Below are 26,034 nucleotides of genomic sequence, written 5' to 3' on the forward strand. Positions count from 1 at the left end.
ACCTACAGAAGTGCATGAATGTAAACAGAGCTTAGAGTCTTGGAGAAAGAAGAACCAATGAGAGGGGCCAAAGACGCAGGATCTGGTCAAGAATATAGGTCAGCTGGTGATGACTTTGTCATATTTTATCTCTGAGGCAGGAAGACATGTATGTTCCTATATAAAAACAGTGGGGCTTCTTTATGAGCTCCTTGTGAGACTTTTGCACCGCCGTTCTGTCATTTTTCATGACACAACCGTAGCGCAAACAATGCGCCATGTTGCGCCATATTTACAAGGTGACACATCTGTACAGATGTGCCGCCTTGTAAAGCCCTGCGCCTCATTATACCCGCAGCAGGTATAATGTATGCAGAGTGGGTGTTCCCCCGCTTCAAAGCCTCCTAGAAGTGGCACATTGAAATCAATAAGATTCCTGACGTATCTGTCTTTCCATGCGACATAGAGTGCTGTACAATAAATATGGAGCATCTATCATGTTACAAGGAAGGCGCAGTGAAAACTGTTGCATTGCTGTTTTGTCGCAGCAATGCAACAGTTTTCATAAATAAGTCCCTCAGTATTTGGGGATGAACCTCTTTGCCCTTCTAAAAAACGACAAATTACACCAGATATTCTGGTCACCGAGAACAGAAATTCTTGTATACACATTTGCAGGCATGTTAACAGACACACAACATGCAATGAAAAATCAAAACAAATACAACTGGTTCACGTTTTATTTTACACATTTCACAATGGTTTTGTTGTCAGAAACAATTGTTTTCTCTGTCATATTTCTATTCAGAAGATTGATAAAATGTTTTGCTTGCTTTTTACAAAAAAAATACACATTTGTACCAGCTGTGGGTGTAGGAAAACGTTGTACATCACATCACACACAGAGGATTCTTCACACATCCGGGAGGCTATTGCAATCTCATTTAAATAAAAAGAAAACAAATTTAGTACGCCATGTTTTTAAAATTAATAATACTCTCTTAAAATATAAATAGGTGCTCGGAAACATCATGCACTGCACGGTCCCGAAGAGCGGCTCTGAGGGGAAGCTCACTCTTCCGCTTCGATAAAAGGTGACAACTTGAAACTCCAGAGAGATGACGCTGCAAACGTAGGACAAATAGAAATTGCCCTGATGTCGTCCACATCTCCCATACGCTTCAACCCTGTCCCAATAGGTCAGCAGGAATTTTCATCAGCCTCTAGGTCCCCTCACATTGTGGCAATAGGTAATCTCACATTGTGCCAATAGGTCCTCTCACATTGTGCCAGTAGTTCTTCCCACATTGTGGCAACATCAAAATTGTTTTATGCTACTCCCGGCATTAGTCCCCAAAACAATAAATCTACCTTACCCAAACGGTTACTGTCAGACATAATCTCATGAACAGAGATAAAGACGCATCAGGAAGTTATCATCCTTTGCTGAGATTCAATGTCAAGCACAAATGCGACGTCTGTTGGGTACCACCATCTCTGCAGCTCGAGACGCATAACACTTTAATTAGGATATTGGCCATGCTAAACTCACGCATATGAGTTTTATTTAGTGAACGTGGTACAAGAAATAAACAAACGCACATGACACTGCTGTGGTACCCTGCACCAATATTGTGACAACTTTTCTGTGTCAATAGGGTGACAGGATCTTGCTAGCCTCAGTTTATATTACATTTTTATTACTCATGAATGTTGGTGCTTTACTTTTAAAGTTAAAATCATTTTGGCTTACTAAAAAATGTGACCCTTCCTCCTCACTTATTTATTCTTCTGTACATTTTTATAATGTCATTGAATCTTGTCAAAGACAAATGGTATCTTATTTCGTTATTGGGTTTTTTCTAATCCATTTCCGTGTGTAGGTTTGGTGGGACGAAGAATCAATGCTCTTGCAGCCCCGATAGTCCATGAAGCCATGCCCTGTTACATGCCCTGTTAGCCCACTTTGCTTTCCTGTTGTCACCAGGCCACGAGCAGACCGCCATGGAAAGCCGTGACTGGGGCTATGGCTTCTCCAAGGCAAAGGTGCATTGAAGTATGGTATTGTTTACTGACATCCCATTCACTTGCTGACAGGTGAGTCTGAAGGTGGTATCATCATGACAACTATTAACAGTAAAAGGAAAAAGGAAAAGGAACTGAACATAGAGAGTGGGTGAGGAGTTTGATAGAAATATTTGCCACATTGCTTCAATCAATCACAACCATGTTTATGGTTTCCAGCTCAATCTTTAGAATTTTGCTATATTTTATGATGTTAAGCACCAACCTGTAGGCTATGAAGTCTCTTTCTTATACGTGAACTAACAGTAATTTGGGATATTTTGACCACATGTGTAATTGGGAGTGAGCTGGGGTGATAAGATCAAGATACCACCAGTAATAATTGTCTATATGAATGACTCAAAAGGCTGACCTTACCTATACTGCATAACTGTGAAATATGTGGTAGGATGAGAAGACCAACCAACATTTTGGACTTGGTCTGTGTGATACACAAATGTTACTTAAAATCTTTAACTACACTTTGACTACTGGGGACTAGAGAGGGAGTGTTCGCCTTGATGGGTGAGCCGGCATCCATCTGGATATAATTCATTGAGATCAATTAGGGTGCTCTACTTACACTTTGCACTCCTCTTTGATTTTGATGCAAACTTTATGTGGCAGGGAGACTACATTAAATATGGTATAAATGAGAATGTAATGGGTTGGGCATTCTAGGGCTGTGCCCAATTTTCATTTTATAAGTGGGTAGTCCATAGACGTGTCAGTTATGGTTGGAGAGAATTATGTAGCTTGTTCCCTTAATTTTCTCGATGCTTGGTTCCAGATCATCTCTAACACTTATTCCAAGTTTTGAGTTGGATATGTAAAACTGTTGTTTGCCATACACATTGAACATCAGAACATAAGTGCACCTCCTATTCTCTGAAATATATATATATTTTATTATTTAGTAAATTTTCTGGTTCAAGAATAAAACATGTTCTTTTAAGTTATTAATACGTTCTTAAAATCTAAATAGATACACAGAAACGCCATGCACTGCAAGGACCTGGAAGAGCGGATCTGAGAGGGAAGTTTCACTCCTTCTCTTTGATGAAAGGTGACAACTTGAAAGCCCAGAGAGATGATGTAAAGGCTGGATATGTAGGACACATAGAAAGTGCCCTAATCTAATTTCCGGTGCTTATATAGTTCTTATATGCAAAATGTCCAGAGAACCAGTACTGGCTCACCCACTGGTTCTAGTGTCATTAGTATATAAATATACCATTTATATTGATAATAATGTCACTCATTACAGGACTACCTTAGCGAAATTCAATTAACGTTGTGTGAAATGTAGAAACACAATTTTATCACCTGATTACATAAAGGCAGGTATAGGCTGAATTATTTCATTACACTCTGGTCCCTTTCAACAGGCAGTTTTGAAATATTGTGTATAAAACATACAGGGGGATGTACCTGAATCCCCACACTACGGTGGTCACAAAGCGTAAGGAGTGTTCACCTGTTCATCTAGTTTGTGTGTGCTATGGCTGAATCTCACCTGACACTGCACAATGCTGCCACATAAAATGAGGGCAGGGCTAAGGCCTATATGCTTGACAAATAGGAAATGGCCTGAACAGCGCGGACAGAGCCCCAGCGTGCCATTCCCACTCAAGCGCAGCCACGCTTGCCATAACCACACATATGACTTAATGGCACATATGCGTGGTTAAGGCATATGCACAGTTTAGATGTGAGATGAGCAGGAACAAGAAGGATTAGGAGAGGATGAGATGAGGTAAGTGGGGCTGGGGCTGGGTTTTGGAGGGTTGAGGGGAGTTTTTAAGGGTTTGGGGTGTTTTTTAGGGCTCAGGGTTAGGGGGTTGGGGTTGTTTTGTGGACTGGGGTGGGTTTGCTTTTAGGGCTGGGGGTTAAGATTGCTTTTAGGGCACAGGGGGTCAGGTAGTTTTTAGGGCTCAGGGGGGTTAGGATAGTTTTTAGGACTCAGGGTGGGGTTAGGTTAGTTTTTAAGGCTCAGGGTGAGGTCTGGGTACTTTTTAGGGCTGGAGGGTTGGAGTAGTTGTTAGGGTTTAGGACGATTCAGGGTAGTTTATAGTTCTCAGGCGGGGTCGAAGACGTTTTTTGGGCTGGGGTTTGTGTTCATTTTTAGGGCTCAGGGTGGGGTCGGGGTACTTTTTAGGACTTAGCGGGAATCGGGGTAATTGTTAGGGCTTGGGAGAGCTGGGTAGTTTATAGGGCTTGGGGGGGTCGGAGATGTTTTTAGGACTATGGAGGGGGTCAGGTTAGTTTTTAGCACTCAGGGTGGGGTCCTTGTACTGTTTAGGGATTGGGGGGGGGGGGGTTGGGGTAGTTGTTAGGGCTTAGGGCAGGTGGCATAAGGTGGGATTTTGTACCCACATCCCTATACCAATCATGTATTTACCACAAAAATGCATGGTAAAGACATGCGTGGTAAAGGCATACGTGGTAATGGATTGCGTGGTTCAGACGCATTCGTAGTTCAGGCTCTGTGGTAGAGGCATATCTGGTTTAGCCATGCGTGCTTCTGTCATAAAACCTTGACAAATGTATACAAGCCTTTTCAACTGAGGCTTGGTTTACAAAACCCACAACTTTCAAATTAAAGCACCAAAATAAACGATAGAAAAATTACCCAGGAAGGTATTACAGCTCACCAAAATCTACCTACATACGGGTTATGTGGGCTTCTACGGAAGTGTTAAGGAGATAATTGCAGTTACATCTTGTGACTGGTATCATTTTAAACCAGTATTTTATTGCCAGTAGATTTTCGCCTCGTTTTGCTTCTGGTTATTTGTTCTCCAGTGTACAAAACCCCAGTTGCAGCCAAAACATGCCGTAAAAACATTTAAGACTGGTCAAAAGGAATTTGGAGTACAATAAGGAAAATCAATTTTTTGGAGAACTCAACTCTATGATTTAATGATGCAGAATGGTTCAACTCCGAGCATCTTAGTATTATGTTGAATTCACTTTACAGATTAAGTGACGAACCTTACAGAATATTCCGTGACTAGCACCCCCTTACACTTCACATTTTAAATAGAACGGAACTATTGTTACCCACAGCTGCAGCTTCTTGGCATAGTCTCACTACTGGATGCTGGTGATGCCCTTCTACTGCCTTTGTAGACTAAACCTGTGACCACAACTTTTCTAACAGTTTGATGGAATCAAAGAAGTAGAAAAGCAGAAGTGAGGACAGGGCCTGCTCTTTTTCCCACCACCGTCTCCTCCTCTTCTGAGATACATTCACAGCCACATTTCGCAACTCATAGTCTAGTGTCCTTGACGTGCAATGTGCCATTTACTTGTGTTAAGTTGTTAGCATTCTTTTGTTGACTGTTTGGCCAGTTCTGAGATTAAATAAAAGCCATCACATTGTTCTTGTCTAATATGAAAGACAAATTAATCTTCATTTTGTTCCCGTAGTTTTCTTCTTTCTTTCCAGGTTCATATCCCCTCCCCTCTTGGTAAAGGTTGCACATGAGGTTGCACAAAGGCATATTTTCCACGGCAGTAAAAAATGCTGAAACCTAATTTGCTTTGGTGCATTCTTGTGTTCTTATATATATACAAATTGGGTTTTCTTTAACATAAACTCCTTAAATGCCAAAAACAAAACAAAAACAAATTGACTTTGTTAATATAAATGTTCTTTACAATATAAATTTATGTTTACTCTAATGGCCATGTTTCTGTGAAGCTGGGACTATGTTTCTCGACCGACTCCTGGAACTTCTCTTGTGTAGTCTGCGCCTGTATGTGGAAGCTGTGGACATGAGAAGAATGGAGAAAGACATTATCATTTTCATATACCATAATGGGGTCAGTGGTTGAAGACATTATTGGCTTTTGCATGATGAGATGCTTCTACCCTTCTGTAGACAATGATCTCTGAAGTTGTTATAACTCTCCAGCAAATAAAGAATTTTTGTAAAAAGAGATCCCTAGCATTTCATAAACTATGATAGAACCATGGATCACTTATAAAATAACTCAATGTCCCTCCAAATATTTACAAACTCATTTTGAACCTACAGCAACCATGTGGGTCGTCCAATATATTTTACTAATCTAACAGAAGGACGCGATATAATTCCTGGATTTATGGTTCTCATATGTTCTCTGGTTTTGTGAACAGCTTCCTGTGTTCTAAGTCTAAGGATCCAACCAGACAGGATGATGCAATAATGAGAAGCACAAGTAACCAGAAATTATTCTTTTTACACATTCATTTTTTGTTAAAGAACACATTTTTGCAAATTGCATTCAAATTGTTGTTAATGACCCTCCATAATTACAAAATTAATATAAAGCATGACCTTTACATCAAGCAGTATTGACTCACTTTTGCATTAATCTTTTGTAGCCACCGGTCGTAACTTAATAAACATTACCACTTGCCTCCACACAATTAAAAAGAGCATTGATCAGAGAATTCTTAAGCTTAACGATGGCAAGATTAAAATTATGAGCTGCAGTCTGCACCATATACTCCATTTATACAATCACATGATTGCACTCCCTTCTCCCTCACATCATATGTCAAGAACTGGTTCCATCTAGAAAGCGGCCTCAGCAAATCCACCCAAATGAGTGAAGTGGCCAACACCATTGCTTATATGAATTTAATTCTACACATACCTCTCTGTGGCTCAATGATCGAATCAAAATGACAATATGGCTACTCTGTCCACCCTAATAAACAACTGGGCCATGCCGAAAGGTCCAAAATACAGCATTTAAGCTAAACATTGGGCTTAGAAAATGAACATTCCAGCTGAAAATGCTCTGACTAAACCACATATGCCTGACAGACACTCGCCCAGCCTACCTCTGTGAAGACATCTCCAGGTATTCTCTGTTTTTAGCAGGATGGCCTTTCACCTCCTCCTTCTCAAACATATGCCAAATCCATCAGAAGAGGCAATGGGAACTTCTTCACTTAGTCTTCCAAACTATGGAAAGTCTCCCTCCTTCAATGAGTTGCTCCAGCATACTTTTTCACAACACATGAAAAGCCTACCATTCCCCCAACTTCTTCCCTTTTTCAGTATAGGACTACTTCCAACATCGGCTCGCACTTGTGATAATTTGCCTAGAACTATATTTACATTGCTCCCTAAAGCCAAATCATATTGCAAGCAAAATACTCATTAAACCACTCCCTGAATTGTGCATCAAATGGCCTTAAAAACAGTCACCATGGTTACTTAGAACGTACACGAGATTGCTTTCAGAGTACACTTCTGTTTATACCCAAAACATATATCTAAAATGTCCCAACAATGTGCACCACATACAACAAATTGCCCACAATTTGGTTTGTCGTGAAAATCTCTAACTGATTGACCTCCAATCAGAATGCCTATTTGACAGTATCTGCAATATCTACAGGTTGCCTTGTAATAAAACCTCAGATCAGATGGTCCAAAAACATTTTTCTAATTGCTCTGAAAATCTGCGTCTGGTTGTGCACAAAACATCCACCTGCGTGTCCGTGAACTAAATAGAAAAAATTTACATTGGATTGACCCATATAGTGAAAGAATGACCTGACTGTCAACTTCTTCATATGGTCTGTTAATTATCGTAAACTGTAGTGGCTTGCCATACAGGTGACTGGAGGGTGGAGAGTGGACTGAAGCAAATAGGTAAGAACGACAGGTGAAACTGAATGAGAGAGAGCCTATACCTTTTTTGCACTTAGTTGGTAGAGGGATCTTCATTCTCCAGTTACATCTTGTTTGAGGACATCAAGGTTTAGGATAATTTCCAGACAATAGAATGAAGCTGACAAGTTGGTCATTATTTCACTGTTCCTATACCAGTTAGCTGAGTCTTTTAGGATACAGCATGGATCAGAGAAAGGTACCATAGGTCCTGAATAAGGCCTAGTGATGTAGTCACACCTTGGCTAGGATAGAAATATGTTTACTTGGGTATGAGAGGCGAAGGAGGTACCATAATCAATAATCTGTACGCCTCTCTATATAAATGCTCTGTACCCCACTCTATGTTTTCAATCTTGTATAAAACAGGTTAACAACCAGCACTCAATACAAGTTCCAAGTTTGTCCCTTTCTTAACATAATTTTCATCTTTTAAGACACTTCTCCCATCCAAAACATTGCTCTGGATTAAGAGCAATGAACCTGCGTAGCAGCAGCTGCTGCGGGCGAAGAATCACCCTTATGATGACCCATTCCACTTAGGGTTGGTGAGGGCTTTAAGAATACTTCCTAAAGACCAGTCCATTTATTTTTATTGAATTCATGATTTGTAAAGCACTCAGCTACCCAACAGGGTTTCCCGGCGCTGACAGTGGTGCAAGCAGGAGAGAGATTCAGTTGGCTTTAGACTTGGTTAAAAAGAAAAGTCTTGAGCTTTTTGCCGAAGGCAACAAGGGATTGACAGTTCCTGTGTTCAAGCGGGAGCGAATTCCACAATTTAGGTCCCAGGAAGGAAAATGAACGGCCACCCATATGGGCCAGCCCCACTCTAGGAACTGAAAAGAGGGAAAGATTAGCAGATCGTAAATTGCGAGAACATTGAGTATAAATGCAGGGGCAAGTCCATCTACTGTTAAAGCCAGGAAGAGGGACATAAACAACTCAATGAAGTAAAGAATTAGGTTTCTTTACTAGGGCCTGTCAGGCTATTTTAGATGCATTTATTTGTGAACAGGGAAGTCGTGCTGACATTGGCTCTATAACGCCTATCCATCCCCCTTGTGTTCAGATGCAATTTTACCTGGACATCTCTTAGCCAAAACATCACCGACCTCTTGCTTAGAAAAATATCTCCAAGCGAGATATATCCAGTTAAGTAATCTATGCCACAACCTTAAGCAGTTCAGACTGTCGGGTTTGTATTTAAAGGTCCTGGAGGTCACATGGCACCATCCATTTTCCAACAGCACTCTTTTATAATCTTTTATCTAGTATTTATTCCGGTTTAATTTCAATTGTGATTAGAATTTGTAAATACATATTAGTAAAAATGCATGTTTGAGCTACAGAAATAGAGTTAGACAGAAAAGAATGAAATGGTTACATACGATTTATGCAGGCTATCCTGGGCTCCTCCCAGTCTCCGCTTGCTTGACACCGGATTGTTGGGAGGTGGCGCTGTAAGTAACCTTGGTGACACTCGTACCGCACCAGCGAGTTTATTTCATAACGATCCTTCTTCTTCCCATACATCCTGGCGTTGTCTACACTGGGTGGGTCACCACAGGCAACTGGCAGCCATGCGAGTAAAGAAGAATTGGATAAAACACGTTAACATATGTAATGAAAAGCAATGTGGAGGCTTTACAAGAAGTACATTTGATTCATGGTGAGCAGCTCTGAGTCTGGAAATGAGTGTCCAGCGTTTCACTTAGGAGGCAGCTTCCCACTTTCAATACTGGTGCTACCCACATCCACCACTGACGACGCGCACTTCTACAACGGGCATCGCCCACTGCCTACCTGTACATCACCAGAAGCTGCTAGGGCTTTCATGAGTAGGGGAACATGTGAGAGCCTGAGTTTAAAGCTGTCTCTGATATGAGGGCTACACATTAACTAACATTCACGGTTTGACAGCCAGGAACAACAATTGTGAGTGACACCATAGTGTGGGCAGAACATAATGTTTTACATAAATATTAAGGTACTGCTAAAGTTATTCATACGCAAATTCACATATAGCTATTTTTTGTTGTTTTTTGTTTTATATAGCGCGAACTAGACCGAAAGATATTGGGTATCAGAGCGCTTTACATAGCACCAGTTTCGTTACATGAGGACACATTCATTTTTGTTAGGCACGGGGAGATTAAGTCATTTGCCCAGAATCACAGGATGTTGAGCGTCGTTGCCAGCACTCGAACCCGGGTTCCCCAGCTTCAACGTCGATCGCTCTAACCGTAATACATCCTCTCCCTGAAAGGATGTAGTGCATTTCACGAAGATTAATTTAATGATGGCGAATCATGTACTTTATAATGCATACAGGCACTACTTTCAACCCTTCATAGAGACAGATTTATCAACAGTAGGTGCTGGTTGTTGTGTCGCGTGCCGGCACAGTGACAAGGCCAGCGTGGACACACGAGGGGTTGGCAGTGGAGATTGGCTTGTGCAATATTTACAAGGGAGCCAGTGGTTGGTGTGTACAGTTCTCGCCACCGTAGCCCTACTGGCGTATGGGCGTGTGCGACCACTTTATTAAACTAAGGTCACATGACCTTTACGTCGTACGCCTGTTGCTTCACAGGCGCAACATAACATTCCTCCCCAACAAACATCAAAACAACCATAGCAGGTAACTCTCCTGTTTGACTCCTAGTTTGTCAAATTAACTAACAAAAAGTTCGGCAAATACAAAATAAGAACAGTCTTATGTAAAGTAGTCCTTCAGGCGGCAGGAAGGCGCTGGGTTACCCCACAGTTGATGCTGAGACAGGCCCCGACTCTGGGTATCCCGGTCTCTGGCTTCAGGTGTAGCTTCACTGGGCCGGATCTCTGGATGATGGTAACTATTCTCCAACGCCTCACCCGCTGCACCTCCGCACTGAGTTGACGCGGGGCCAAGTGACTCCCGACCATCTTCTGTGACGGACATGTCTGCCACCCCGCTTGAGCTAATAACATCCTCCGCCGACGTGATGTTGGGACTAATCTCAAGCTGTGTTGGTGAGGACCCTGACTCCTCTGACTGGTATTTCTTGAAATGTGACACATTTCGGGTTACAGTCTCTCTCCCTCGAGTGGCAATGATTCGGGTTCCTTTGACAATGACCACTGACCTTTTCGTATGGCAACCGAAATTTGCCACTGGTAACGCAATTCTTGAGTAATCATCCCCTCTTTTAAGATGAGGCGCTTTGGCCCTTTGCCGGTGACTGACTTAGGCGTGTGCCTTGCGGCGTCTGGCGTCGATTTGGTTATCATAGGGTGTCTCCGGCTGCCACTTGGGGTGGTGAGGGATCGAGTCTGTGACTACTCGTCCCATGAGAAGATGTGCTGGGGCTATGCCCGTGGTGGTGTGGGGTGTTTGGCGGTAGCTTCTTAGAAAAGTGAAGATGGCTAGCTCTATGGACTGTCCCTTTTCGTGAGCAATCCGGATCACCTTATTTAGGGTCCGCATGAATCTCTCCACTTCGCTGTTCGCTTGTGGCCACGTAGGTGTGATTCTTCGATGATGGATGCCAAGAGAGCTCAGATAAGAGGCAAGTTCCTGACCCTGGAAAGGAGGTCCATTGTCTGTCCTCAGCTCCTGTTTGAGCCCGTGAGTAGCCATGATCTTTTCGAGTTTTGGAATCACCTCTGTGGCACTAGGCACTGGTATGATTTTGACCTTCGGGTATTTGGAGTGATCATCGATAGCCACAAACGTGTGGCGGCCGTCAGGAAGGCTATCAAAGTCTAAACTAACACAGGAGGACCACGGAGCTTTCGGCCTTGGTTCCACAACAATCCGAGCGGGTCGGGGTGTCTCCCCCGTCACCTGGCAGGCAGCACATAACCGGACAGTGGCCTCGACGAGTTCGTCCATCAGCGGGAACAAACACCTTGGTTCGGAGTCGTGACTTGGTCTTGAACATGACTTGATGCCCGATGTGTGCTAGCTGAAAAACCTGCATGGTTAGCGATGTCGGAATCACCAGCCGGTGTCCTCTTAGTAGGCATCCCGTGGCATCTTCAGTGAGCTTGTCTCTAACATGGTATAGGCTGTCCATGATGCACTGCGCGTTGGTCGTTAGGATCCTCCATTCTTCCTTAGCCTTGTGCTAGTTGCCACTTTGTAGGGCCGCCTTGGCCCGTTGTAGACAATCGTCTTTGCTCGTAGCTTCTCTGAGACTCTCTATGGAGAGGGGAAGGGGGCAGGAGCGAGCGGTGATGCACCTGACATACTCTTCAGTATCGGCCGCGTCTTCCATCTCTTGGACCGTAGCTGCTCAGGGATGTTGAGACAGTTAGTCGGCCGGATTCCGAGATCCGGGCTGATATTCCACTTTGCAATTATAAGTCTGGAGTTGCAACATCCACTTCTCGATCCGAGGCGGTGGCTTGGTTGATGTCCCCGAGAATAGGGCTACGAGAGGCTTATGGTCGGTCGCTACCACGAAGGGCTTACCATAGACGTACAGGTGAAAATGGCGGCACCCCCAGTGGATGGCAATGGCTTCTTTCTCGATTTGGGAGTATCGCTGCTCCGTTTCAGTGAGAGACCGGCTGGCAAATGCCACAGGGGCCCAATCCTCATCCTGGTTTCGTCTTTGCAACAGCACGGCCCCAAGTCCCATGGGACCAGCATCCACCGCGACCAGTGTCAGCTTTCTTGGATCGAAGAAGGCAAGCGTGGTTGCCTCTGAAAGGGCTTCTTTGATTTCCATAAGGGCTTTGGCTTGGTCCGGGCCCCACTTCCAGGGGGGTGGAGTCTTTGGTGAGCTCCCTCAATGGTAGAGTCAAGTTGATAAGATCTCAAATGAACCTCCCGCAATAGTTCACCATACCGAGAAAGCTGCGGACTTCGGTAACATTAGTGGGGGCGACGGCATCTTTTATATCTCTGACCTTCTCAGGGTCCGGATTAATTCCTTCTGTGGAGAACGTGTAGCCGAAGAACTGTAACTTCCTTTTCAAGAATTCACATTTCTCCCGATGAAGGGTGAGTCCTGCCTCTCGCAGTCGACGAAGCACTTGAGTGAGGCGAGTGTTGTGTTCCGGGATGGTCTTTGCATGTATCATGATGTCGTCACTAACGTTGATAACGCCAGGGATGTCCGTGATTAGTTCCTGTATGATGTTCTGAAAGACTTCAGCCGCACTGGTTACCCCGAAGCTCAATCGGGTATACCTCCGGAGCCCCACGTGAGTTGAGAATGTTGTGATATTGCGGGACGCCTCATCTAGCACCCGCTGATGGTAGCCGAACCTCAGATCTAGCTTGGAAAACCAGCAGGCTCCGGCCATCTCCACAATGAGGTCGTCTATTGTGGGGGTAATGAGGCGCTCTCTCTTAATGGCGGCATTGGGCAGCCTCTTGTCCACACAGATCCTCACCGTGCCAGGCAGTTTGGGCTTTCGGGTGACCACAATCGGGGAGACCCACGGGGTGGGACCGGTCACTTTCTTGATTATGCCAGCGGCCTCCAACTTCTTCAGCTCTTCCTCTACCAGTGGGTGCAGGTGAAAAGCTATTCGCCGATGCCGGAAAGCCACTGGTTGGACGGTGGGGTCAATGTGGAGATGTACCTCTTTACCCTTAAACCTTCCAATTCCTTGGAAGACTTCCGAGAGATCGGTTAGAAGATGCTGGATGGACTCCTGGTGTACCCTGAAGGCAAACGTCACCACGCCTAGGTCTTCGGCAGCTCGGCACCCCAATAGCATGCCTTGGCCGTCTTTGGTGACACAGACATTGGTGGTAATGGAGTGGGCACCATGTGATGTGGACGTTCTGAATCGGCCTCGTATCTTCAGGGGTGTGTCTTGACCATATGCGAATACTGTGATTGCCGAGGAGTAGAGCACTGGCATTGGATTCATAGGTTCCGTGGAGGGCAGATGCCATGATGTTGATGGTAGCATCGGTGTCATCTACTGCCATAACGTCTTGGGAGCCCACGCGAATGCTGCACTGGGGCAGACGTCGCGCTTTCCGTGTTGTGGTGCCGATCATGTGTACTTTATGTACAACCCGCTCTTCCGCCTCATTGTCACCATGTCACTTGGCCCTCTCTCTCCTTCTGGCAGGGCATTAACCACTTGGCGGGCTTGCGATATCTCTTGGACCTGCAGACTTTCTCAAAGTGGTTGAACCGTCTGCAACCTGAGCATCTCTTGCCTTTGGCGGGGCACTCAGACGCCTGATGGGGTGATCCTCCGCAATATCCACAGGACTTAGTTTGTCCTGAGGTCGATGTTCTGGGTCCCTTCTTGACCCACCTCGTCGTGGGTTTGGTCGTCACGGCGTTCACTGGTTCGGCCTTAACGGGCACCTGGAGGGCTGCCTCCATGTGTGCGGCCCGTGCTTTTGACAATTCCTTGGTCCACCCCAGGATCAATATGTCAGCGAGGGACTTTCCGGACTCTTCGAGTATCCGTTCAGGGAGCTTGGCTTACTTGTCCCCTAATCTCCTCCGTTTCGTCGGGGAACCTGCACGTGGACGCCAGATTTTTGAGTCTGGCGTGATAGGTGTCCAGCGATTCTTCGGGTAGTTGACGCGCTTGCCTGAATATGAACCTTTCGTAGTCTTGATTGGCCATTGGTTCAAAATGTCCATTGAGGGCATTTATCAGCGTGTGGTGACTCTTGGGCGTGGCCTCTACCAGTGTCTTGGCGATGTTATGGATGTCCTTACCCCCCACATGCAGTAGCATAGCTCTTTTCTGGTCCTCGTGGACCTTAGTGGCCTCGAAGAAAATGAGTAGACGGTCCACCCAGTCCTTCCACTTGGGTGCCAGTGCTGAGGGTGACCCCTCCACTATGAAAGGCTCTATGGGGGTATTGTGGACATGGTCAGCGTCTTGACCGGTGTTTCTGCTGTCTTCTATGGCTCCCACGCAGGCTCGCTGTCCCTCCTCTTGCAGCTGCACTTGGGTGTGTGCTTGTGCCAGTGCTTTGTAGCCTCTCCACTTGCCAGGACCCACAGCTCTCCGGTTCACCAGCTGCATAAAAACCCTTCACTTCTCTAAGGGGCAGGGGCTTGCTTTCTCCATGGTGATCTCCACCACTCACACCAATGGCTCCTCTCCAGCAGGCCTGTGATGTAGGCCTCCCTCTTCTCCCCGTCCGTGTGCTGCAGGGGAGCTTCAGACCTGGCAGGGTGCACCTCAGCCCTCTATTTAGCCTGGGCCGGGGGGGGGTGTAGATGGTAAAACCCTTTTAGAGCCCCTACAGCAAGCTGAGTCCACAGCAAGGAGTCGTGCACCCACACGGGGCATGGACCACATGGCCGGCTGGCCAAGGCCACACGTGCAGCAGGCAATGCAGTGGGGGGGGGGGCCAGCCTCATGCCTTCTCACCTCTGTGGTCCCACGATGGTAGTTCTGTGCCGCCACTCCCGTCGCGCCTGGTTCCAGGCGCTCAGATTGGCTGTCTGATTCCAGGGGCGCAACGCGCCACACACCGGGGCATGAGCGCTGCAAGCCGATGGCAGCGCTCACGGCCACCACTCCGATGGTCTGATTACGGCGAGGGCACACCCGCCCTCATCGCCAGTTGTTCTGTCGCGTGCCGGCACAATGACAAGGCCAGCGCGGACACACGAGGGATGGGCAGTGGAGATTGGCTTGTGCAAAAATTACAAGGGAGCCAGTGGTTGGTGTGTACTGGTCTCGCTGCCGTAGCCCTACTGGCGTACGTGCGTGCGCAACCAATTTATTAAACTAAGGTAACATGACCTTTACATCGTACGCCTGTTGCATCACAGGCGCAACATAACAGGTGAGAGGACCCAAAAGTTATGCAAACCAGGGTGAAAGATTGATAAAGTATTTACTTTACAGCACAAACCGTTTTTTAACAGGGAGCATTATTTTTATTTTTTATGATTTTTCGCAAATTGCATATGAGCTGCACTGTATTGCACCCCTACAATGCAGGAAGCGTTTCAAAGTATGTCTCAGCAGAGTATTTTGCACTGAAAGGATATGCTTGCAGTGCAAAACCAATGCCTGCTATCCACAGCCAGTTTGTTGGGACATGCCATGGGTGATATGAAGGGCTTAGGGGTATTTTTCAAGTAGGAGACGACAACAATTACTATTTGGGTGACATGTACAGAACGCATGTGGGTGAGCAGGTGGGCAGACAGACATAAACCCGCTCAAATGCTCATGGCCTGCTCATGGCCTGCTCACTTCATTAGCCAATGGCAGGCGAGTTGGTTGCGGGATGGCAGTGCCATGTATGTAGTTGCAGTTTCTGGCAGTTGCAGTCAGCTGAACCCCTGTTCTCAATGTGACAGTCCTCTCAATTCAGTGTGAATTAATGAATTGTGTCCATACCTACCCTTCACATTCAAGATAAGATATTTCAACAAATCCCTCCCATGTAGGCATGGAGTAATCCTCATTACACCGTGAACACCACGGAGCACTACATCACAATGCAATAACCATTCATAGGCCAGCTTCCTCTATTACTTTATGCCTGTCTTTGACTAGGTACAGAGTTCCCCTGCTTTTTGGCTACGTTTGCGCTACAGAAATACCACAAACATACATACATGCATACATATATATACATACATTTCTCTTGCTGTTCTATCCTCATTTTCTGTCCCCGTTAACTCATGTGTTGTTACTTACTTGTAATCCTCATTACCCCAATTAAGTCCTCCTCGTCCCAGTCATTACATACATTAGTGAGGCGGTCCCGCCTCCCAAAAGGCACCTAACATGCTAGTCTGCTTTTTATTTGTTTTATATAAGACCCTCCCATCCGCCTCCATGCCTGCTAGTAACAAGACCAGACACAACAACAGGGAGGGGGAGGGAGGGGATATGACTGGGACGAGGACGATCTTAATCGGTGTAATGAAGATTACCGGTAAGTAAGAAAACATCACCCCCTCATAGGACTTCACACAAGAAAGAAGCTTGACACCAAAAACTCATGAAACAACATCATGTTTTTTTAAATCAAGATTAAGACACAGTTGCCTTCATAACACCAACCACAAAATTATCCATTGAAGCATGCAACACATCTAGCTGATAATGCTTGATAAAAGTGTGATGCGACTGCCAGGTTGCCGCCTGACAAATTTACGGGATAGAAACACCCACAGCCTCAGCCCAGGAGAGGACTTAGTGGAACGGCCTTGAACCTGAGCTGGAGGAGCCAACTCCGAAGAATTATATGGCTGACAAATAGCCATGAGCACCCACCTAATAAAAGTGGAAATAGACACCTTCTTCACCTTAGCCATCCCACCAGAGGACACAAACAGAGCAGGTGAAAGGCAAAACCCCTGAGTGCGCTGCAGATAAATCTGAAGAGCCCTAAAAACATCCAACACAGAAGGAACCTGATCATCCTCCACCCCAGGGAAAATCAGGAAAAATAATATTCCACTGATTCTGTTTCTCTCAATCTCACTCTGACTGGGCCAAACCTGGTTACTGTATCCGACCTATGGTCACTCACACTCACTCAGTCTTACTCGGTCCGACTTATTCTCACTCATCTGACTCACTCAATCTCACTTACTCACACTCAGTCTCATTTACTTGCACTCGGTCTAACTGATTCACTCAGTACCACTCATTCTGATTCACTCAGTATCACTCAGTATCACTCTGACTCACACGTAGTCACTCAATCTCAATCATTCCATCATTCTCCTTTATTTTGACTCCTCACAATGCAACTTAAAAAACCTTTGGCACTTAGTAAATTCCCTGACAAGACCATCTAATGCACTGATAAACTCCAACATACCTAAAGCTACATGGGTCTTGTACCTGTTTACAGAATTTACCAGAGAAGTGACACTGACTTAAATACTGACTTTGGCCCAGCTGTCTCCTAAGGTTCCAATCCTACAACAGTGATCGGAAGCAGCACACAAGCAGAGGATATTGGTCATAGTTATAGTATATTTGAACAACCAAAATGTTTTTCACAAGCAAGGTGGGGTGCTGCCCCAGGATCATATGGAATTCCACCCACATTATTTAAAGAAAACCCTCCTTTTTGGGGTGGGAATGTTTTATCACTGTTTAATTGTACGTTTGTCACCTAGACAGGGACCCCCTACTAATATAATTTTAGGTCTGGGACAAGGGGGAAACAAAGTCAAAATGCAACAATTATGTCTCACTTGACCTGTATTTCTTCCTCTATGCCTGGAGGGTGCTTATGGTTCTGACCCAGAAATCTCTACACAAAATACATACTCATTTATCACAATTTTTTTAATCATTTATAATTTTCTTAATTACTTCATATTACCAGTAAATACATCTATCACATATCGACAATGGTTTCACATTATTTATCAAATTGTTTTCATGAGCAACTTTAATAGGACATATTGAAATAAACTCCTGTACAAATAAAAATGTTTAAACCCCCATCCTAAAATCCACTCACTCTTGCATTGATCAAAAACACCACCTATCCATCCATAGCAAGACCCAGCCACTCCACACATACACAAAACAGAGTCCAGTGGGGAAATATGTTAGATTTCAACAGTTGTAATGTTGTGAGCTGGAATCACTTCTCAAAACGGCTGAACACATTTCGGTGTGGAAAATAATTGTATCCAAACACCTTCTTCAGGACCCCACAAAAAATTAGACTACTTCAAGGGGTGGCCAAAGGGGGATAATACTACCATCCAGATCTGTAAGCACAGATATCAGTGTATAATTACACTTTCCTTGTTCCACATCTGCTCTATGACTCCGATGGAGCACTTCTAATTGTCAGAAATGTTTCAAAAGAATCCATGAATTTTCTTCCCCCTTTATAAATTGAACAGTCCCAACAACTTTTATGTCTCCTTGTAATTGCTTCAATTACTTTCGCATCTACAGATGAGGCATCTGAAAAATCATCCTTCTGGGATGACAAGTAAGAAAGTGGCTTCTAGTATACCTGTAAGGATTGAATGCCTCGTTAATGTAATCCTGGATTTCTAACAGGGTCAATACCAAATGGCTGGCGCGGGTCAATAATAAATCCGATCTTTAAAGGAGGTGATAGATTCAAGCTTAATAGCTCTTTTGGACGAGGAGGCTAAGTACCTTGTGTAGGGGACCAGTCGCTGCCATATGAGACCTTCAAAAGCACACTAGATGCAGGAGGCAATCTCTAATTGAGGACAAGTTAGCACTTACAAAACGAGCCCATGGGTGGATGCTAGTCAATGGCTATAAGCAGCTTAAACTGGCTTTATACTTCTGCCAAACATAGGTAGCACACATTAAGCAAATATTTCTTATTCTGTACCATGATGTTTTTTCCTCTTTGGCGTTTCAACCAGCATGGAAAGCAAAAAGAACTTTATTGAGAACAGCACTTATCTCAAGAGGGATAAGAGCCCGCAGACAGGGATTCATTTCTTGCCTAAACCCAGATGATCCCTTCTTGATCTACAGATTCATCTGATTCATTGCTGGTTTTCAACAGATAGTGGCAGCAAGGTCTGGAGCAGAGTGTCTTGAATCAAGAGTCATGTTAAACTATCTTGGCACCTTTACTCGAGGCAACACTGACAGTTTATTATCTTAGTGCTCTTGTTTTATTTTCTGAGGGACACGGCCTCATAAGCAGCTTTGAAACCATCAAGGTGACTATTTACAAAGAAGTGGCAGTGAGGCACTAGCTGTCATGGCTTAACGCCTCATTCTGCCACTTCAGAAATGCAAGGCTGCACAATATTTACAAGGATATGGTGCAGCCTTGCATTTTCCCCTGCTCTGGAGCTATACTTAGTAGTGTGGCGCCATCGCAGGCACCTTTGCTCCATGGATATATGATTAAACAACTACTGCCTAAACAACAAATTCCTAAACCCCGAAGGCTAAACTACGAGTAATGCCAAACCACTACATTGTTAACAACGATTTCCTATACCACAAAAAATATTCAATTTGCTCATTACCCGATTACACCACTATTTTCTTTATAAAATGCACGTTTGAAACATGAAAAAAAAGAAATTAAATTATACATGAATTTTTAAATAAACAATTTTAAGTGATGGTTTAAACTAGGTCAGTCTGTGACTATAGGACGGATTCACAAAACGTATGGCAAAAGTATGGAATGAAGCTTGAAGAAAACTGACTTGCTGGCCTTGCACTTTATTAATGAAATTACCATTTATGTAAATATGGTATTTGTAACGTTTGCTCTTTGCTTAATGTGTATACTATATAGATGTTACTGGTCGAATTATAGCGCTAGAGATGAAGTCATTTAATAATGTTTATCATCCTTTTTGTAAGATGATTTGCAAAATTGAGGGAATCATTGTAAATGTTGTAATTAATCAATAAAGTCTGATTGTTTATTAGCGTTTGGGAACTTGGTTCGATATTAGCGATGTATTAAACCTCTTTAATACTTTCGCATTCATTTCACCAGCAGTAGGAGTTGCCAACTTTATCCGGCCTCTAAGAGGTAGGTGGGCGCCACGCTGCAAAGAGCTGAGAAGCTTTCCGGAGTGTGTGTGAGAATGTGGTCACGTGTTGGTTTCAAGTGGGCAGCAGGTCACACCCCTGCAGTGTTGGCAGACAGTGGTAATAAAAATGAGTGAGAAAACCTTCAACAAAAGCCTCATCTGCCAGGATCGGGACCCAGTCTGGAAAGGCTTGTCTTTGTTATTACAATAGTGCCATCTATTGGCCAGTCAGAATGTGGTGTTTTTTCATAGTCGTTGTTCGTGTAAGTCGTAGTTAAGGGTGTCATGGGCAACAGATTGGTCGTTGCTTGGGATTCGTTGTTCAGGTCAGTCGTTTTTCAAACTTTGTTATTATGGCTGTTTCCCTTGCACCATAGTGCAAGCATTTCTGCCTGAAGGGGAAGATTGTTTATGTACAGGAAGGTCCCCCTTCCTGCACATAAACAATCTTGAAATGCCATTTTGTTACATCTATGTGTGAAGCTTAATGCAGCACACATGGAAAAAAAAATCACGATTGTTTATCTGCAGGAAGGGTCACTTTCCTGAACATAAACAATCCAAGACATTTTTGCTTTTTCCATGTGTGTTGCACAAGGCAGCACACATGGAAAAAGCAAAAATGATGAGAAAAAAAAGCATTTCTAGGGCAGGACCGGAGGCGAGGATTATACTCTAATTTCTTTATTTCCAGAAACTCCAGCAGTATTTAACTTCAAGATAAAAAACGATCTTTTCCCATGAGAACCAGGGAAAGGTCAACAGTGAAGGTGAACCATTCCGCAGTCCCAAGCTCCCTGAAAGGCACTGGGCTTCTGGGATACTTCCTCTTTCTTTCCTGTTCTCTGGCAGTTAATTCATGCGTTCCTTGTTATTCTCTTTTATGGTTTATTGTTTGTTAATTGCCTCATTTGGTCTGATTTTTTATGCGACTTTTCGTCGCTGTAGACTGTTGTCTAATTGGGCTTATCTAGCGGTGTTGCAGTGTCGCAGGAGCGTCCTTCATCTCTCCTTTCGAGGCACTTGGTAAGTCTGAGGATTTGGTAGCGGCCGAAGACCACTAGAGGGTGTGCGAGAGCAGCACGAGCCGCGACTCGTTGCTCCGCGGGGGTCACGCATTTCCTGTCAGTTTCAGTAATTTGACAATGGTGCGCCCCCGTAGCCTCCTTTCTGAGCCAGAATGGAAAGGGGGGGCTCTTGGCCCCCCGCCTGCATGGCGGTGCGGCGACCTCCCCCGGACCTCTCGGTGGTGGGGGCGTGTCCACTGGGGCGCGCCCCACCACCGATTGGCTGTTTACATGACCCGGATGTCGCTAATCGACATCCGGGTCGGAGGGGAGGGGGGGCGGGCCACTGGGGTGGGATAAAGAGGTGGGGAGCGCCCAGGTGACCCCCTTGTTGCCTGGACGCTCCCACACACACCGGACGTGCCCCGGCGCTCAGGGCGCTTAATTTTCTCTCTTTTGTTTCCCCCCCTTGTAGGTGCGGCGATTCCGGTGAGGCTTTCTGATTTCCCGCGTGTGGAGGAAGGCAGCTGATCCGGCTCCTGCATTTGCATTCACCGGATTGCGGAGCGCGAACGTGGACGTCGCGGAGAGACGGCTTCTGGAGTCCATGGTTAGAAGCGGCGCCGGGTTTACACGAAGGTAGCAGGACGCGTGATGGCTTATTCCTGTAAGTACGCGTCGCGGTGCAGGACAGGCTGCCAGCGCCACCGGAGCGTTTACACTGAACAGGGGGTGTGTTCAGTACAGTAGGTGGCCTCGTGGTCGAGCGCGCGCGTGTGCGGCGCTTTGGACGGTAGAACGAGGGGCAATTAAGGGAACGAGGGAAGCGCGGGCATTTTATCTAAATAGTGAAGGCAGGCATTTTTGAAAGCAGGCATCAAAGCACAGGGGCGTGTTGTGAACACGGGTTGTGTGCACCTGGGGCTTGTTTTTGACTGTGGTGTTCAGGACAATTTTGAAAGCGTGAGTCACTGCCTGCTGAGTGTTTTAGCTTGTGATATTGCAGGTCCCCAGGAGGCAAAGGTTCTTTTCCCAGCAGTGCCTCACAACAGCCTGTGAATTTCCTTTGGTTAACCTTGTGCTACCAAAGTTGTGCTATAACCACGGTGGGGGGCACAGCTAAGGCCACGGGAGGGGTGGCTAAGGAAGGTCCAAGCTAGCTGTAGCCAATTGCCTGTGGGGTTGCTGTGGGAGGTAATTAAAGTTTAGGCTACATACCTTTGTTTGAACGTGGTGCAGTCCGTTTTCACCGGCTGGTTGTATTTAATACTAGCATGTATTAATGCATTTTCTATTTTAGGCACATTGACGCGGTATCCTATATCTCACGTAGCGAGCGGAGTGGCGGACGTCAGTGTGGTCGCGGGCGAAATTCCGCCTGGAAGTGCACCGGATCCTGAACGGTAAGAGGAGAGCGGGGGGCTCGCATTGCATTGCTTCTGGTAGCCGCCGGGTGGGTCTACGTTAGAGTTTACTCACCCCTGACAAACCGGATAAGCCGGGGCGTTGCGGTTACGGTTGCATGGTGCTTACAGCCCCCTGTATATCCTCCATCTGGTGAAGGTAATAAGCGTACTTACGCCTGTATTAGGGTATCAGTGCAGGGCGGTGCACCCAAGTCATGGCGGGGCCAATGGGTGGTGAAGGGGGGTCCAGGATGGAGGCTATGTTGCAGGCCATGATGCAGGAGATGAACAGCATCAATAGGAGATTGAGTAAGGTGGATGAATTGGAGGCCCGCATGAATGAAAGGTTTACTGACACCCCAGTTTCCTCTGGCAGGCCCGCGCGGCAGCGGAAGGCACCCTTGTCCAGAGGGGATTTTGTTAGCCCGCCCAAGACGTCCAAGGCTAAGAAGCGAAGGCGCAGTGCCCCAGCCCCAGTGGTACCGGTTTCGATCCCACCCGCGGTTTCGGTACCCCTTGTACCTGATCCGGTACCCCTTGTACCTGTCCCGGCACCCGTTACATCGGCTCCTGCCATGCCGCCGGCGCTACCTCCTGTGGGGCCTACTTCCCCGCCCGTGCTACCGCTCCCAGTGCCGGGTCTGCCGCCACCGGTCTCTCCTTTGCCTACTATGCCGGTGTCAGATCATGCAGCAGAAGCAGCACAGTTGGTAGAAAAGATTAAATCAGCAGCGGCAGCGGATAGAGCTGCGGTTCCCCCCTCTTCTTCACTTGCAGGTTCCAGCCCCGCCCTACCGAAGGCAGATGGTGGTCAACCGGCCGCGGCGCAGGAAAATGGTAAGGAGGTGGCACTGCCCCTCTTGGGCGATGGGTCATTGCCCTCTAGGAGTGAGAATTTGGCACAACACGTGTCCCAGGCAACGAAGGAATTGATTTGGGCGGGAAAATATGTTTACATTTTTTCATTGCTACTGGATCACAGGGAGATGGAACAGGCAAAGACACTAAAAGAGTGGATGCATCCAAGTGAGTGGAGGGCACAGTGTGCTAGATTTAGGGTAGAGGAATCTTTGCTCAATTGGGTTAGGGCTTTTGCAGTGTTCACGACCATAATGGCCGAACGGCCTCCTAATGTGCAGGCGCCATTGGCTTGCTACCAGAGTAGAATTGTGGGGTGGAGCGAGCAGTACCCGGGGGATGCCTGGAAGGAATATGATGTCAATTTCAGGAAAGCTAAGGAATTTGACGCATCATTGGCATGGGATAAGGTGGACTCTGTGTCATGGCATAGGCAGTTTTCAGGGAACTCTGCCCCACTTCAGTCCACCACTGCGGTCAGGGGGTACTCCACCAGACCTCAGCACCCCTTTCGGGCGGCTCAGGGGAGTGAGGTCCCGGGTAGGGGTAGGGGGGGGGGAGGGTTTGAGAGGAAAGGGGTGTGTTGGGACTTTAATAAGCGCACTTGCACGAGGGCCATGGGCACCTGTAAATTCAGGCATGCATGTTCGATCTGCGGTCATCCCTCCCACCCCGAGTCATCTTGCAGGTCCAAGCAGGGCAACCACAGTCAGAGGGGGAGGGGGAAGCCAGTGTAGTGCAGATATTCGGGATATCCCAACCCCTATAGACGTTTTGGCAATGATCCCTTGGTTGAACAGGTACCCGAATCACACAGCGGCCACTCTACTGCAGGAAGGTTTTTCTCAAGGTTTTAGGATCCCGGCGGGGGGCTACACAGGTAGCGCACATTGCAGGAACCAACTGTCGGTGCAACATAACCCCGCAGTGGTGGCTGCTAAAATTAGCAAGGAACTGTCCCTGGGTAGGATCGCTGGCCCTTTCCAGCAGGTGCCTGTCCCTGATTTTGTGTGTTCTCCACTAGGGGTAGTGCCCAAAAAAGAGAAAGGGGAGTTCAGATTGATCCACAACCTATCGGCACCTAGAGGTGCGTCACTGAATGATGCGATTGATGAGGGGATTTGTAGTGTAAAGTATGCTTCATTTGATCAGGCAGTGGACTTGTTGCGGGCACTGGGGCCAGGGGCGTTGATGGCAAAATCAGACATAGAATCTGCCTTCCGCCTCCTCCCAGTCCATCCTCTGGACCACCATCTCTTAGGTTTTACGTTCGATGGCAAGTTCTATATGGATAAATGTATGCCCATGGGCTGTTCCATCTCATGTGCTTACTTCGAGGCGTTTAGCTCATTTTTGGAATGGGTCATGAGAGAGGTCACGGGCCACCGGCAGGTGATGCATTATTTGGACGATTTCCTTTTCCTAGGCGCGGCGGGATCTCAGGAGTGTGCCTGGGCGTTGCAGGAATTTTGTGTGCTCATGCGGGCTTTTGGGGTCCCGCTAGCGCCGGGGAAGACGGTTGGCCCGTCCACCTGTTTGGAATTTCTTGGTATCGAAATTGATTCAGTGGAAGGATGCTTCAGGTTACCCATGGCTAAGGTATCTAGCTTTAGAGCAGCCCTACGACAGTGCTTACGCAAAGACAAGGTTACATTGCAACAGCTACAGGAGGTGGTGGGGCAATTGAATTTTGCGCTTCGGGTCATCCCAATGGCACGCCCTTTTTCACGCTCTATTGCCCAAGCTATGAAAGGGCTACGGGAGAAACATCACCGCACGAGGTTGTCATCTGAGGTTCGCCAGGATATGCTTATTTGGATGGCATTTCTGGAGGATTTTAATGGCAGAGTAGTGTGGCCGGGTCCTCCCTCCACATCGGCGGAATTGGGCTTATGGACGGACGCTGCTGGGGGTACCGGCTTTGGCGCCATTCTGGGTACCAGGTGGGTCGCCCAGCGGTGGCCAGCGGAATGGAGAACACAGGGACTGACTACAAATATTGGCTTTCTGGAGCTCTTTCCGATCTGGGTAGCATTGATGGTCTGGCCAGAACACTTACGCGACCAATCCGTGGTGTTCTGGTCGGATAACATGACGGTTGTGGAATGCATAAATCAGCAGGGGGCACGCTGTCCATTCATACTCCGTTTACTGAAGGAGATTGTCTTGCAATGCTTAAAATGGAATGTGGTTTTCAGAGCTAAGCATGTCCCTGGCGTCCTCAATAATGCAGCTGATGTCCTTTCTCGCTTTAAAATGCAGGTTTTCAGGGAACATCTTCCGGCGGCAGATCCCCAGCCGGCGCAATTCCCGGCAGTACTTTGGCAGATTGGTGCCCCAGATTACAGGACCTCGTGGTCGCTAGCTTAGCCCCCAGGACCAAGACAGCTTACGAAGGGGCGTTTTTGTCTTACCGGGCTTTTTTGGGGCAGGAATGGGAGGCTAGGTGGGCCCAGGAGGACAGCTTTGCAGCTTACCTAGAATCAATGCACAGGGAAGGGCGCACAGTAGCAACTGCGAACAGACATAGGGCAGCGGTCTCCTTCTTTGCGCAGGGTAAGGGTATGCGTGATCCCAC

The 26,034-nt window shown here is 46.4% G+C and overlaps 1 protein-coding gene across 2 annotated transcripts in view; it reads right to left on the reverse strand.

Moving 5' to 3' along the window:
- Positions 1 to 705: 705 nt before the first annotated feature.
- The window catches only part of ACAN (aggrecan), a 228,571-nt gene continuing 203,242 nt past the window's right edge, over positions 706 to 26,034 (reverse strand). For both annotated transcript variants that reach the window (XM_085644462.1, XM_085644463.1), the window contains 2 exons: positions 9,107 to 9,289; positions 706 to 5,815 (listed from right to left, as the gene is read on the reverse strand). In XM_085644462.1, coding sequence (XP_085500588.1) covers positions 5,727 to 5,815; positions 9,107 to 9,289 — 272 coding nt within the window. In that variant the 3' untranslated portion in view covers positions 706 to 5,726. The remainder of the gene's footprint in view (positions 5,816 to 9,106; positions 9,290 to 26,034) is intronic.

The sequence above is a fragment of the Triturus cristatus genome, chromosome 3_1, assembly GCF_964204655.1.
Source record: "Triturus cristatus chromosome 3_1, aTriCri1.1, whole genome shotgun sequence".
NCBI classification, from domain to species: Eukaryota; Metazoa; Chordata; class Amphibia; order Caudata; family Salamandridae; genus Triturus; species Triturus cristatus.